Source organism: Otolemur garnettii, unplaced genomic scaffold (assembly GCF_000181295.1).
Source record: "Otolemur garnettii isolate 467f Iridium unplaced genomic scaffold, OtoGar3 scaffold00079, whole genome shotgun sequence".
Taxonomy (NCBI): Eukaryota; Metazoa; Chordata; class Mammalia; order Primates; family Galagidae; genus Otolemur; species Otolemur garnettii.
This window is the reverse complement of record NW_003852474.1, coordinates 6971517-6983434: the sequence shown is the minus strand read 5'-3', so window position 1 is coordinate 6983434 and position 11918 is coordinate 6971517. Positions and strand designations below refer to the sequence as shown.

At 41.4% G+C, this 11918-nt stretch overlaps 1 protein-coding gene across 1 annotated transcript; it reads left to right on the top strand.

The window, feature by feature from the left end:
• Positions 1 to 722: 722 nt before the first annotated feature.
• On the top strand, positions 723 to 9175 carry PDCL3 (phosducin like 3). The gene is made up of 6 exons (XM_012807931.2): positions 723 to 784; positions 2935 to 3064; positions 4971 to 5061; positions 5332 to 5475; positions 6304 to 6512; positions 8796 to 9175. Exons 1-6 carry the CDS (start codon positions 779 to 781, stop codon positions 8936 to 8938), a joined length of 723 nt encoding a protein of 240 aa, XP_012663385.1. The 5' UTR covers positions 723 to 778; the 3' UTR covers positions 8939 to 9175.
• Positions 9176 to 11918: the final 2743 nt, after the last annotated feature.

Sequence of the window (11918 nt, the reverse complement as noted above, 5' to 3'; positions counted from 1 at the left end):
TAAACCAATTTGCTCATGTTCTGAAGTTGTTTTTTAATAACTTACTCAAATCAGGCTTTAAGTTCACTAGACATAAAACAATGAATTATCTAATACTTTTCCTTTTATAATAAAATATACTATATGCTTTATTGAAATATGATAGTGGTAAGTATAAAAATATTTAATATTTGAAAATATAAAGCTACAGTTAACAAAGTGTTAAGGGTTTAAATGAAGACTTAATATATGGGAAAGGCATAACTAGTAAAATACAAGTGTTTAGGAATTGAAACTGAACGTTAGAATTTTTAAATAAGGTCTTTATGAATGTGTTGCCTTACTCTATGCCTAAATGATAGTGGGTGAATTTCAGGTGACCCTGTATGATTTTTCATTGTAACATCAGATCACTAAAAAGTATTTTTATTTCTCACTTTTTAGTCAAGGCTGCCAAGACCTCATCTCAAATCTGGGCCAGCACTGGGGAACGCACCTGGCCACTAAGCAGTCCAGCCAACTCCAGACTCCTTGTGCCCAAGACCTGCCCTAATAAGGCGGTGCTCAGAATTAGTCCTGGGTCACGTGAACTCCGCAGCCGGACAGGCGGCGGGCGTGTTCTTCCTCACACATGCGCACATTTTCTTTGCTTGTTCTTGGAGGAAGGGGCGCAGACTCAGAGCCCGGGCCCGGAGGCGGGGCTGAGAGAAGAGGCGGGGCAGTGGCTGCGCGCGTGCGCAGAAGGGAGCTCACCGGCTAGGTTACTGTGGCCGGAGTGGCGTGAACGACCGAAGATAAAATGCAGGTGAGTGAGGTACCCGGTGCAGAGTTTGGAGGCGGTGGCCGCTCGTTTGTCCCGTTGGTCGGCTGCCGGGCTTGCGGGAAGCGCCGGGCTCCGCAGGCATGAAGAGGAGGTCACGCCAGTCTAGGCCCCGCCCAGACGCGGTGCGGGAGGGCGGCCGGGGTCCCCGGTGGGCCAGGACTGAGTGTCCCCTCCGCACAGTGCCTAGAACCCAAATTTCTGTCCTTCGGGGCTTCCTCGATGAATCTTTAGGTCTTTCTCCACCGGGTCCTGTGAACGACTTGCCGGGTCCCACGTGACAAAAGTTACTTGCTATTTGTTACCTCCCTTAAGAACTGTAGGGATGTGGACACTGAGGCATGGAGAAGTGGGGGTCCGGCCTTGGTGGGAGGGGTCCTGCCCAGTAAAGCGGCGGCGGAGCCCGCGTTCCTGGCTGCACTTAGAGCTGGCTAAGGGCTAAGTTAACACCCTCTTCCTCCGAGTCCTGGTGTCCAATTGGGGTGCGCCCCATTTCTGACCACCAGGGTTCCAGAGCTCAGCCCAGGGGTTCCTCTGCTCAGTGCTGGAAATTTACCTTGAAGTGAATAACATCAAACTCCCCTAGTTTTGTGTTTTTTTCGATAAGTGGGATGTTCTAATGGAGTTTGACTAAAACATAAAGAAAATGAATGCTCCGCCAAACACCTTGGAAATAGGCACCCTTCTGAGCAAAACTCTGTGACAACTAAATTTTGCCACTCTCCAAGGACCCAGCCCTCCCTAATCTCGCTGTTGGCAGGAATTCTGGTTAAGTAGCCTCTGTGCAGTGACAGATGGGAAATGGAGATGGTATGGGATTGCTTGGGAGTGGGGTGGGAGGCATTGGGGGCAGTGGGAGATGACCATCTGTAAGGACAGTGAGTCTGCCACAGCCAGACACTCTTAAACCGCAAAGAGGAAGCTCAGGGACTGCGCTGACCCCTCTGCATCCTCTATCCTTCAGGTCCCTGCTTTAAAATGCCACCTGTTCTGAGGCCTTCCCTGACCACCTGGTGAAAAGGATTCTGTTCATTTTTCTATCCAAGTATTTCAGCAAGATTGTTACACAGAGGCAGGGCTGGGGCCTGGTTATCCCAGAGCCCTCTTCCACAGTGCTCTTTGATTTCTAGTTCCAAACCAAGTCTGGGTTCCATTAGTGGTGTTCCTGCCACACTGCCAAACTGGTGCTTGGGCAGCTGGCATCTGGATCTAAGAGCCCACTTTGACATTGATCTTTCTGACATTTGAACCTCATATATTTGGCCACCTGTTCAAGCAGGGCAGAGGTGTCTTTCTAAACACCATGCCTCTCCTAAGCTTGTGAGGATTAGGTGAGTAGGTACAGGTAAAGGGCTTAGAAAAGTGCCCTGAACTTCGTGTTTAATAAACATTAGCTGCTAAGAGCTGCTCCGAGAATTCTGTCACCCTAGTCCTAGGCTCTCTTCCCCCTCCCCCCCCCCCCCATTCTTCTGCAGCCTCTCAGGGCTTAGAGATGCTCAAAATGTCACCATCTCTTTGCTCATGGGCCCTTTGACCATGCTGGTCCCTCTGCCTAAAAAGCTGTTTCTTAAGGCCTTATATTCCTGTGGCTGGTTCAGGTGATGGTTAAATGTTACCTCCTATGGAGAACATCTCTGTCCACCCTGTGTAATGTGGATCCTTGTAACTCTTGACCAGCAGCCTGTTTGTCATTGTTCTTGCCACAGGTATCTGCGTGTGTATGTGTGTTTATAGTTTGTATATATATACTTGTTCAGTACTTGACTTTTCCTCTGGACTATAAGGCAGGTGGCTGTTCAACCATGCTTCTCTGTTGTCTAATACATGTAGTAGGTACTTAAAAAACAGTTGACTGAATCATTCCAAGTCATTCATATAATAAAAACATTGAACAGAAGTCAGATCAGAGCCTTGGTATCAGTCCTGATGCTGATCTGCATATGATATCCTGATTTTTAGCCAACACTAGCTCCAGGGACTGTGGGGCTTTTCATACTTTCTTGGAAATAGACCACAGAGTAATTTGGTTTGAATTCCCCTTTTCCCACCATTTTGCCTATATGGCCCCTTGCCCAGTATGGCGCCCTCCATACTGGAGTTTTGCACTCATGGCAGCCTTTTTCCTCTTATTCTAGGACCCCAACGCAGACACCGAGTGGAATGACATCTTACGCAAAAAGGGCATCTTACCCTCGAAGGAAAGTCTGAAAGACTTGGAAAAGGAGGCAGAAGAGGAGGAGCAGAGAGCCCTCCAGCAGTCAGTGGGTGAGCTTGCTCAGTTCCTTGTTCCTTGTCTTTCTGGGTTAGCAGACAGCTTTCTAAGCTGCTGACTACTGTGGTAGAAGGATCTGTTTTGGGGGGGGGGTTTTTGAGACAGAGTATTACTTTGTCTCTTTGGGTAGAGTATTATGGCATTGTAGCTCATAGTAACCTCAAATTCCTAGACTCAAGCGATCCTCTTGCCTCAGCCTCCCAAGTAACTGGGACTATAGGCACATGCCACAACATGGGGCTATTTTTCTATTTTAGGTAGAGATGGGGTCTTACTCTTGCTTAGGCTGGTCTTGAGCTTCTCAGCTCAAGCAATCCACCTGCCTTGGCTTCCCAGAGAGCTGGGAGTGGCTAGGAGCCACTGTGCCCTGTGTAGAACGATCTTCTGAGCAGGAGAAGGGCCAGAGTGCTGGCACTTCTGTGGGACCTCAGGTGAATCACAGGGTATCTCTAGCCTTCACCTTCCTAGGCCATAGACTTAGGGGGACTTCAGAGGTCCTTTTTAAGTCATTGTCTGACTCAGATGAGCATGATACTCCTAAAGAAAGCATTTTTGAGTCTTGACTTTCTGGTCTGTGATTCACTTTAAATAATGTCAGTGAAATTTGATTAAAGTTTTCAATGTTTGTATTCTCCCGAGTTATACTTTATCATCTTTGTGGATTGACTGAGAACATTAAAATAGTTTAACTTGAGGAAACAAGATGTTTGTAATAAGTTGGGTGAAAGAGGGGTTTTCTCAAAGGTAGCCAAGCTACCTGGATTGGAATTCCTCGGAGTATTTGTAAAGGAAAAAACCCATCTTTACCGAATCACGATATCTGGGGTGGAGCCAGAGAATCTGCATTTTAAATAGGTGCCATGAAAGATTTCTGGTGCATGCCAGAGTTTGAGAACCACTGATCTGGGGACTAGTACTTTTGTCCTCTGCTTACATTTTGTCATTAATATAGAGAAGGATTTATTAGAAAATATTTATCCAGCAAATGTTTATTGAATGACTAGCACATGTCATGTGCTACTCTGGGCGATGGGGATTTAGGTATGCACATGCCAGGCAAAATTCTCTGCCCTGTGGAACTTACATTCTAGTGGAGAATCAGACAATAAATTGCCAAAGGTTCCAAGGGGTGGAGCAGCCCTGGGGAGGTGGGGAGAGGAGAGAGCCATCAGTGAATCGAGGGTCATTGTTGACCTTGAGGAGGGTACTTTGTGGAGTGATGAGGGGTGGAAAAAATCTGATTTGATTTTGGGAAGTAGTGTTTATGGCAGCAAAAATACAGATTTTATAGCAGTTGGTTACAAGAAACAATAGAGCTGCTTATCACTCTAAATAAAAGACAAGGAAGTACGTGATAATCTCCTTTAACTCTAGGAAGTGTGTGCATGGGGAGAACATCGAACAGTATCCTCTGTGTCCTTGGGTGATGTGAGAACTATTCATGTACTTGGAAATTGGACCAGGTGACTTCAGACAGATCTCTCATTTTATACACTTGGAAAATCCATACCTTATTATTGTGTGGAGGTAGGAGAGTCAAGCCTGCAGGAATCAAACTAGGTCTATCTTTTTCATAAAAGCTCTCCACTTCTACTTTTAAAAAAAACTTTATTAAAAAAAAAAGCAACTTAAGTATTTTTATTTCTTTCCTTTTTTTTTTTTTTTTTTGCAGTTTTTGGCCAGGGCTGAGTTTGAACCCGCCACCTCCAGTATTTGGGGCTGGCACCCTACTCCTTTGAGCCACAGGCACCACCCACCTTCTTTTTTTCTTTCTGGTGGGCTGGTAGTCTTTTGGTGTTATGTGCATGATTTTAGAGGAAAAGCAAAGGGAAAAAAGCTAGTACATGTCTGTTTATCTTTTTAAATGTTTTATTCTTTGCCGATATTCACTAACTTCAGTGAAAACATATGAAGATATGACTTTGGAAGAGCTAGAGGATCATGAAGATGAATTCAATGAGGAGGATGAACGTGCTATCGAAATGTACAGGTTAGTGCTGCCCAGAGAGACGGTTTGTTTTTTGGTGTGGTAATAAAATGTGTTTCCTTTGAAAAACTAATTTTCCAGCTGAGATAACCTTTGGGAAGGGCAGTCATTAAATAGAAATATTGCAAATTTCAACAAACTGGTCTTAGACTTTTGCCATGAGAAATAATCACAGCTGGACCATTGCAGATTGTCTTCTGCAGGACACATGTGTGTGTGCCCTGTGCTTGTGTGTGCATCTGTGTAAAATGCTTCTCTCCGCCTGTGGTATAGGCAGCAAAGACTGGCCGAGTGGAAAGCAAGTCAACTGAAAAATAAATTTGGAGAAGTTTTGGAGATCTCAGGAAAGGACTATGTTCAAGAAGTTACCAAAGCCGGCGAGGGCGTGTGGGTAATCTTGCACCTTTACAAACAAGGGTGAGCTGATCTTCCATGCTATCTGTAAAATAGTAATTTGAATTTATGTTTTGAATATCTCAAGCTTAATCCATATCAGAGGGGTTTTTTTCTGTTTGTTTTGTTTGGCTGCTTTTTTTGGTATCAAGTTAGGTGTTTTGTTGCTGGCTTGCTCAAACCTTGGTGCCTGATTTTCATCTTTCAATTTAATATTTGTCACTAATACAAATGACCCTGTTAAAGTGTAGCAATGAAGACTTTGCTTTTCCTTTTCTGAAAGGAAATTCCTAAGTTCTCTATCCTTCTAGAAGAACTCTGGCTTTCAGAATTCCACATGGGTAATCCCTCTTACAGACGGTGAGCTGGCCTCACAGTGACAGCCAGTGCTAAGTGATACTGAGGTCCTCTGGTGTTTTCCACGTGCCCAGTCCTGCTTTTAAACTGTAGAGTCCAGTGCCTGTTGAGGAATTTCTTCAAAGCAGGAAATGCTTTCTGGGACGTGGTTCACACATTCTAAATCTTCAATGGTATGTCATTCAACCGTACAGAAAGGTGTGGCAATTATCTTTTACATTGACGTTTTTCTGACTTACTTTTGTGTCAAAATAAATTGGACTTTGGATTTAGAGTTCTTCACTTTCTCTGAGCATATAGGACTTTGGATTTAGAGTTCTTCACTTTCTCTGAGCATATATAGAAATGTTTTAAAAAAAATATTAATCCATTTTAACTAGCAGCAGAATCACTTGTGAAACTGTTGTGAGGCTTCACATAAGGTAGAAGTAGTTGAGCTTTTTAGAATTTAAATGTGGAATCACAGTTGTTTCTGTTTTTCTTTCTCTTTTATAGGATTCCCCTCTGTGCCCTGATAAATCAATACTTCAGTGAACTTGCCAGGAAGTTTCCTGATGTCAAATTTATCAAAGCCATTTCCACAACCTGCATACCCAACTACCCTGATAGGAACCTGCCCACAATATTTGTTTCCCTTGAAGGTGAAATCAAGGCTCAGTTCATTGGTCCTCTGGTGTTTGGCGGCATGAACCTGACCAGAGATGGTAAGGGGCTCTTGGAGACAGCCGAGGGCAGTGAGGGTGCAGAGGGATGTTTCTGTTGAAGAGAGTACTTATTTCCTAGACAAGTGTCACGATACTTTGTCAGGTTCTCCTTTGCCTCCATGTGGGTGGTTGTTAAGAGGGAAGACGCACATGTAATGTCTCATCTCAGGCAAATAATCAGAAGCCGTTACAACCAGACCCTAATAGTTACTCAGTTAAAGGAATGCACAGTGGACTTCAATAAGTATATTTAGTATTAATGTGGAATTTGTTTTGTCTCTGCAGCTGAGGGTTTTAAGTAGCAGATGAAGATTGCAGGACTCATTTTTATTTAATTCATAGGCCTATATAGTGACAGATGCTAATATATGTATTTCTCTATGGAAATATTTTTTCAGTTGAATATCTTAGTAGCTTTTACATTTAAATGAAAATTTTATTTAATCCTGTCTCTTAACCCAGAAAGATGTGTTTGTTTGTTTGTTTGTTTGTTTTCCTTTTGAGCTGTTACACACAGAGGTGTCAAAGTACACATCTGCATGCAATGTGGAAGAAATCTGAGGCCAGAGGCTTTCATACCAAGTAAAATTCCTTATCTCTTTGCTGAAATAATATACTCAACTATGCTTTACTAGTCTTCTAAAAGCACAGTTTTAAGCATGACTTTATGATACTAGACCACTAAGATATTCAACTGGGAGGAACATAAACATGCACATGTATACACATGTGAGATACATTAGTTACATGTTTGTTCAAGGGCGTATAGCTTTTCAGACTACGTTTATTTGCCTCTTAGTTTGACTTTTTTGAATGTATTATAAGGGGAGGGAGATAGGTGTATAATCATAGAGTCTTTATTTCTAGAAAAAGTCTTATTTGAGGACTAGTGCGCTTATATATAATGATGCTATGTGTAGGTGAACAGTAACATTACATATGTAGACATATGTACATGTGCATATGTATGGATGTATAAATATTTTCTTGAGTCAAGAATTAGAAGTCTTGGGTTGTTCTAAAGAAGTTTGTTGAATTTTGGATAACATTGAGCCAAAATGCTTAGAACTGGAAATAGTGATGTTATTCATCTCTGTAGCGCATTTTCCCCCGACCCTGCGTTAAGGTGATTGACAGGGAAAACTGTATATGTTTCACATGTGCAAAATGATGTGATGTGCATACAATGCGAAATGATCACCACAGAGAAACTAGTTAACATAGCCATCAAATCACATATTATCCTTTTCCTTTTTTTGTGGTGAGAAAAGAGATCTACTCTCTGAGAAAACTTTGAATATATAATACATGATTATTAACTGTAGTCACTGTGCTGTACACTAGATCTCCAGAATTTATCTGTCTTATAAGTAAAAGTTTATGCACTTTGACCGATGTCTTCTATTTACTCCCAACCCCTGGTAACCACTGTTCTAGTCTGTTTCATGGAACACTTCAAATTCATATGACTTCAATAAATCAGTTGTCAGAATTTAATAAAAGTACCCAATTAGTAGAACGTCTCTGCACTGATCTTCCTTTAAGCCAGGATAGTCGTTTTAGGATCTCTTGAGTAGTCCCTTACTTTAGCTTGGGTTCTTCTATGCATCATTTAATTTCATGAAATTAATTAATTTCATAAATTACATCATTTAATTTCACTTCACAAGGTCTCACACCATGTGGAGTTCGAGTGAGATATAGGAGCTGAGTCTTTAGTCACTGATACTTTACTTTTTGGAATTTTATTCATTTATTTTTTATTACTGAGAACAATGTATCAGTTCAAGGGTGTCATTATACATTTATCCTTTGACCCAAGATTGGGGTATTATTGGACTTGAGGCTGAAGAATTTCCTTTCATTAACTAAGATTAGATTTAGTGATTAGATTGCCAGCAGGCCCGTGGAAATTATTTCTTTTAAATGTTTCATGCTGATTTCTTGCCTGAGAAATTGTCCAAGGCAGGAAACTGCTGCATCAGAGGATAGGCTTATTCTTTGTATTTTATTTTAATTTCCTTATAGGTTCAAGTTTAAACAATATCTCATTCGATCTCATCTTCTGAAAATATGTTTGAAAATATTTTGTGTTTTCCTTCTTAAATGAATCATTTTTTAAAAAGTTTTCTTTAGGCACCTTGAACTTACAGTAGTAAAATCAAATTGTCATCATTTTGATAACTGGTGTTTTCTGCTTAGAAAAACCGTGGCTGACTGGATTCCGGGTGTGGGGAGCAGTGCCCATGGTGCTTCATGGATTTACCTTTCTTTATCATGTAGAGTTGGAGTGGAAGCTGTCTGAGTCTGGCGCCATCAAGACCGACCTGGAGGAGAACCCGAAGAAGCCGATTGAAGACGCCTTGCTGTCCTCGGTGCGCTGCTCTGTCCCCATGAGGAGGGACAGTGATTCTGAGGGTGACTAGAGCTGTAGTTGCCACAACTTGCCGAACTCGTGATGGGGCGGATTGTCTGGATTTTTGTAAAAAAGAAAAAGCAAGAAGGAGCCCTTTTGGTTTTTAGCCTTTTATAATTATGTTTTAAATCTCAGATGTTTTATAAATAATTATTGGTGGGGATTCTATTAAATTTCTTGGAACTCTCTTTTTAAATTATATTTCTTTTTTAAAAAATTAAAACCGGTTTTTAGAATAGCAAATGTCTGTGTTTTCCTCCCTTATATTTTAAGTAAGCCATAAAATCTAGTCACTATTTTTTGATGTATAGAAAGGAATATGGAGTTTTAAATGTGAATAAATTATACAGTGGATAATTGCAAACTAAGCTTTACAGTTATATTGTTTTATTTTTATTTTATAAAGGTAGCAATGGGAGTATCAACTCAATTAAAATATAAGCACAATATCGAGAGGAAAAAATCTTAGTGTTTATCTTATGTAAAAGAAATAGATAATTTTTGTGAAACTATTGTCATATCAAAGCAATAACAAAGATTCCAGTTTACTGCCATATTTGAGTAAATGTGTTTTCTAGTTAAAATACTGTTTATCTCAGACTGTTGAGTATCAGCTATTTTGATTCCAGAAAAGTCACCTTAAATTATTTTTCAGAAATAAAGATACAAGCACACATATAGATAGATAAACTGTATCTCATTCAGTCAATAAAAAAAAAAAATCCCATTGTTTTCTGAACCAGAATCTTGTTAGCTGTATCACTTCTTGTCAAATTGACACTGATAACAGAAAAATTAGGGGAAAAATTATTTTCTGATATTTGTGTTGCCGGACATAGTGCTTAATGCTGGTTTTAATCTTAAAAATCCGAAGCAGAGCATGGAGTTCTTTGATTATATTGTTAAATTCAATTTTGCTTTAATTTGAAGAATGATAGGCAGCTGTCACCCATCTTATCTGTCAGAGGTGTCTGTCTGAGTAGTATCTGATTTTCTATATACATGAGAGCCTGTGCTGCTGATAAAAATGTACTCTCTTCGTGGTTTACTTTGAAGGGTGTCTAATGAATTTTAATCAGAGGGTTGAAATAATTTTGGTCAGTTCTATCACAAAATGCTGTTCCCGTGGGATTTGAAGGAGCGCTGCCTTCTCAGAATTTCTATTGGTAGCTGACATTATCATGAAATGTCGGGAGAAGAACAAATGTGGTGAGTTTGATGCTGCATTTGCCTGGGACCTTTAATGTGTGCACTTAGAAGGAAAAGAGAGCCTACATGACTGGGGCGGCATCCAGCAGGATCTAATTCTAAATGTTTGCTATACCTCTTTGATCTAGGTGTGAAAAATCATCATCATCTTTCCTCCAGGCCAGACTAAGACACGTAGTTTGCAGCAAAAAGCTCAGGTGCCTGTATGTGGCCTTGGTGAATGAGCCTGTCTGGCCACTCAGGACCCAGACAGGTGTTTAGTCATCTGAACTTGGATTGGAGAGAGAAGCATCTCTATCTCAAAATTTTGACTGTGATTTGGAACTTGACCTGCAAGTTTCCAGGCTGTTTAAACCTGGGAGATTTCCTCCTTACTATTGCCTTCTGGGTCCTTGGGCACGTGACTGGAGTGACAAGGGTGATAAAGCTTGGTAATAAGGATTGAGTTCCCCCAGTTGCATAGCAGGGACACAGTGGCAGGGAAGGGCTCCTGGAAGCCGTCTTCTGTGCTGGGTGGGAAGGGTTAAGTGGGTGCTAGGTAGCCTGTAAGTGGTTGGCGGGAATGGTTCCAGAAAATTGAAATAGTAAATGATGGGGAGAAGTGAAATGAGTAGGATCGTGTAGTCAACTACAACTGATTCTGACATCCTTACTTTGCAGAGGAGAAAAAGGCTGTGTACACCTCCTTCATCAAAAACCTCACTTCACATTCTCGGGCCCCATGGTGGCTGGTCGCTGCTTCTGCAGAGGCCCACAATGGAACTGCTCCCTGGGGGTTCAGGACTGGCTCAAAAGGCGCTTTGTGACAGAAAAGCATGGCTTGGAAGGGTATCCTCTGTCACCAGTGCCTATATTTTTAAAAAATCATCTATTGTCTCTAGTTTCAAATTCTTACATAATGATCCCAAATGTTGACCTAGGACTTCTCAGGGTGGCATGACGAACCACTCGTGTTGTGACCGTGCTGCCTACTTTAGAATCGTGTTCCCATGACAGTCATTTTGTCCTGCTGCAGAAACCAACTGTTACTCAGAATGAATGTAATAACAATGAAAAGTTTTTAATATTGTGAGAATTACTAAAATGAGACAGATGTGAAACGAGCACGTGCTGTTGGGAAAATGGTGCTGATAGATGCCGCCACAGACCTCCAATTTGTTAAAAGCCCGATAACCATGAAGTGCAATAAAGCAGTGCACAGTAAAATGAGTGAGGCCTGTGAATTGGTTGGGGGGGGGTTCTACAAATGTCTTAGTAAGAGCCAGCTCTGATGCCTTTTTCTGTTTGTTTTGATGATGGCGCTTTCTTGATCCTACCAGAAGGTGGCGACAACTTGACTATACTTGCCACCCAGCCAGCGGTAACCACGGGATGCACCTGATCTCAGATGTTAACAAAGAGGGGAGAAAGTGCTTAGAACTGGTGAAGTGGCATAGTATTACCCCACAGTGAAGGTATGTTAGGATATTTTTAGCACGACTATTCTAGCTTTTAATTTTGTTTTTTTTTCTTTTTTATTGAATGGTAACTATGTACATTAATGCACTTCTGGGGTACAGTGTGGTGTTTTCACACACAATCCGAAACACTTCCATCAAATGGGTTAACATAGCCTTCATGTCATTTTATTAGTTATTGTGCTAAAATGTTCATATTCTACTATTAGAAAGATTCACTTGTACCCTTGTAAGATAATCCACATAATTTTTCCCTCCATTTCCTCCTCCCTCCTCGCACCCCACCCTCCTGGCCTTGGTGAATGAGCCTGTCTGGCCACTCAG

Bases quoted from the DNA above. Each gene is read 5' to 3' on its own strand.
- PDCL3 (XM_012807931.2), top strand. The intron at 3,065-4,970 runs GTGAGCTTGCTC...CACTAACTTCAG, and splicing joins AGCCCTCCAGCAGTCAGTGG to TGAAAACATATGAAGATATG. The intron at 5,062-5,331 runs GTTAGTGCTGCC...CCTGTGGTATAG, and splicing joins CGTGCTATCGAAATGTACAG to GCAGCAAAGACTGGCCGAGT.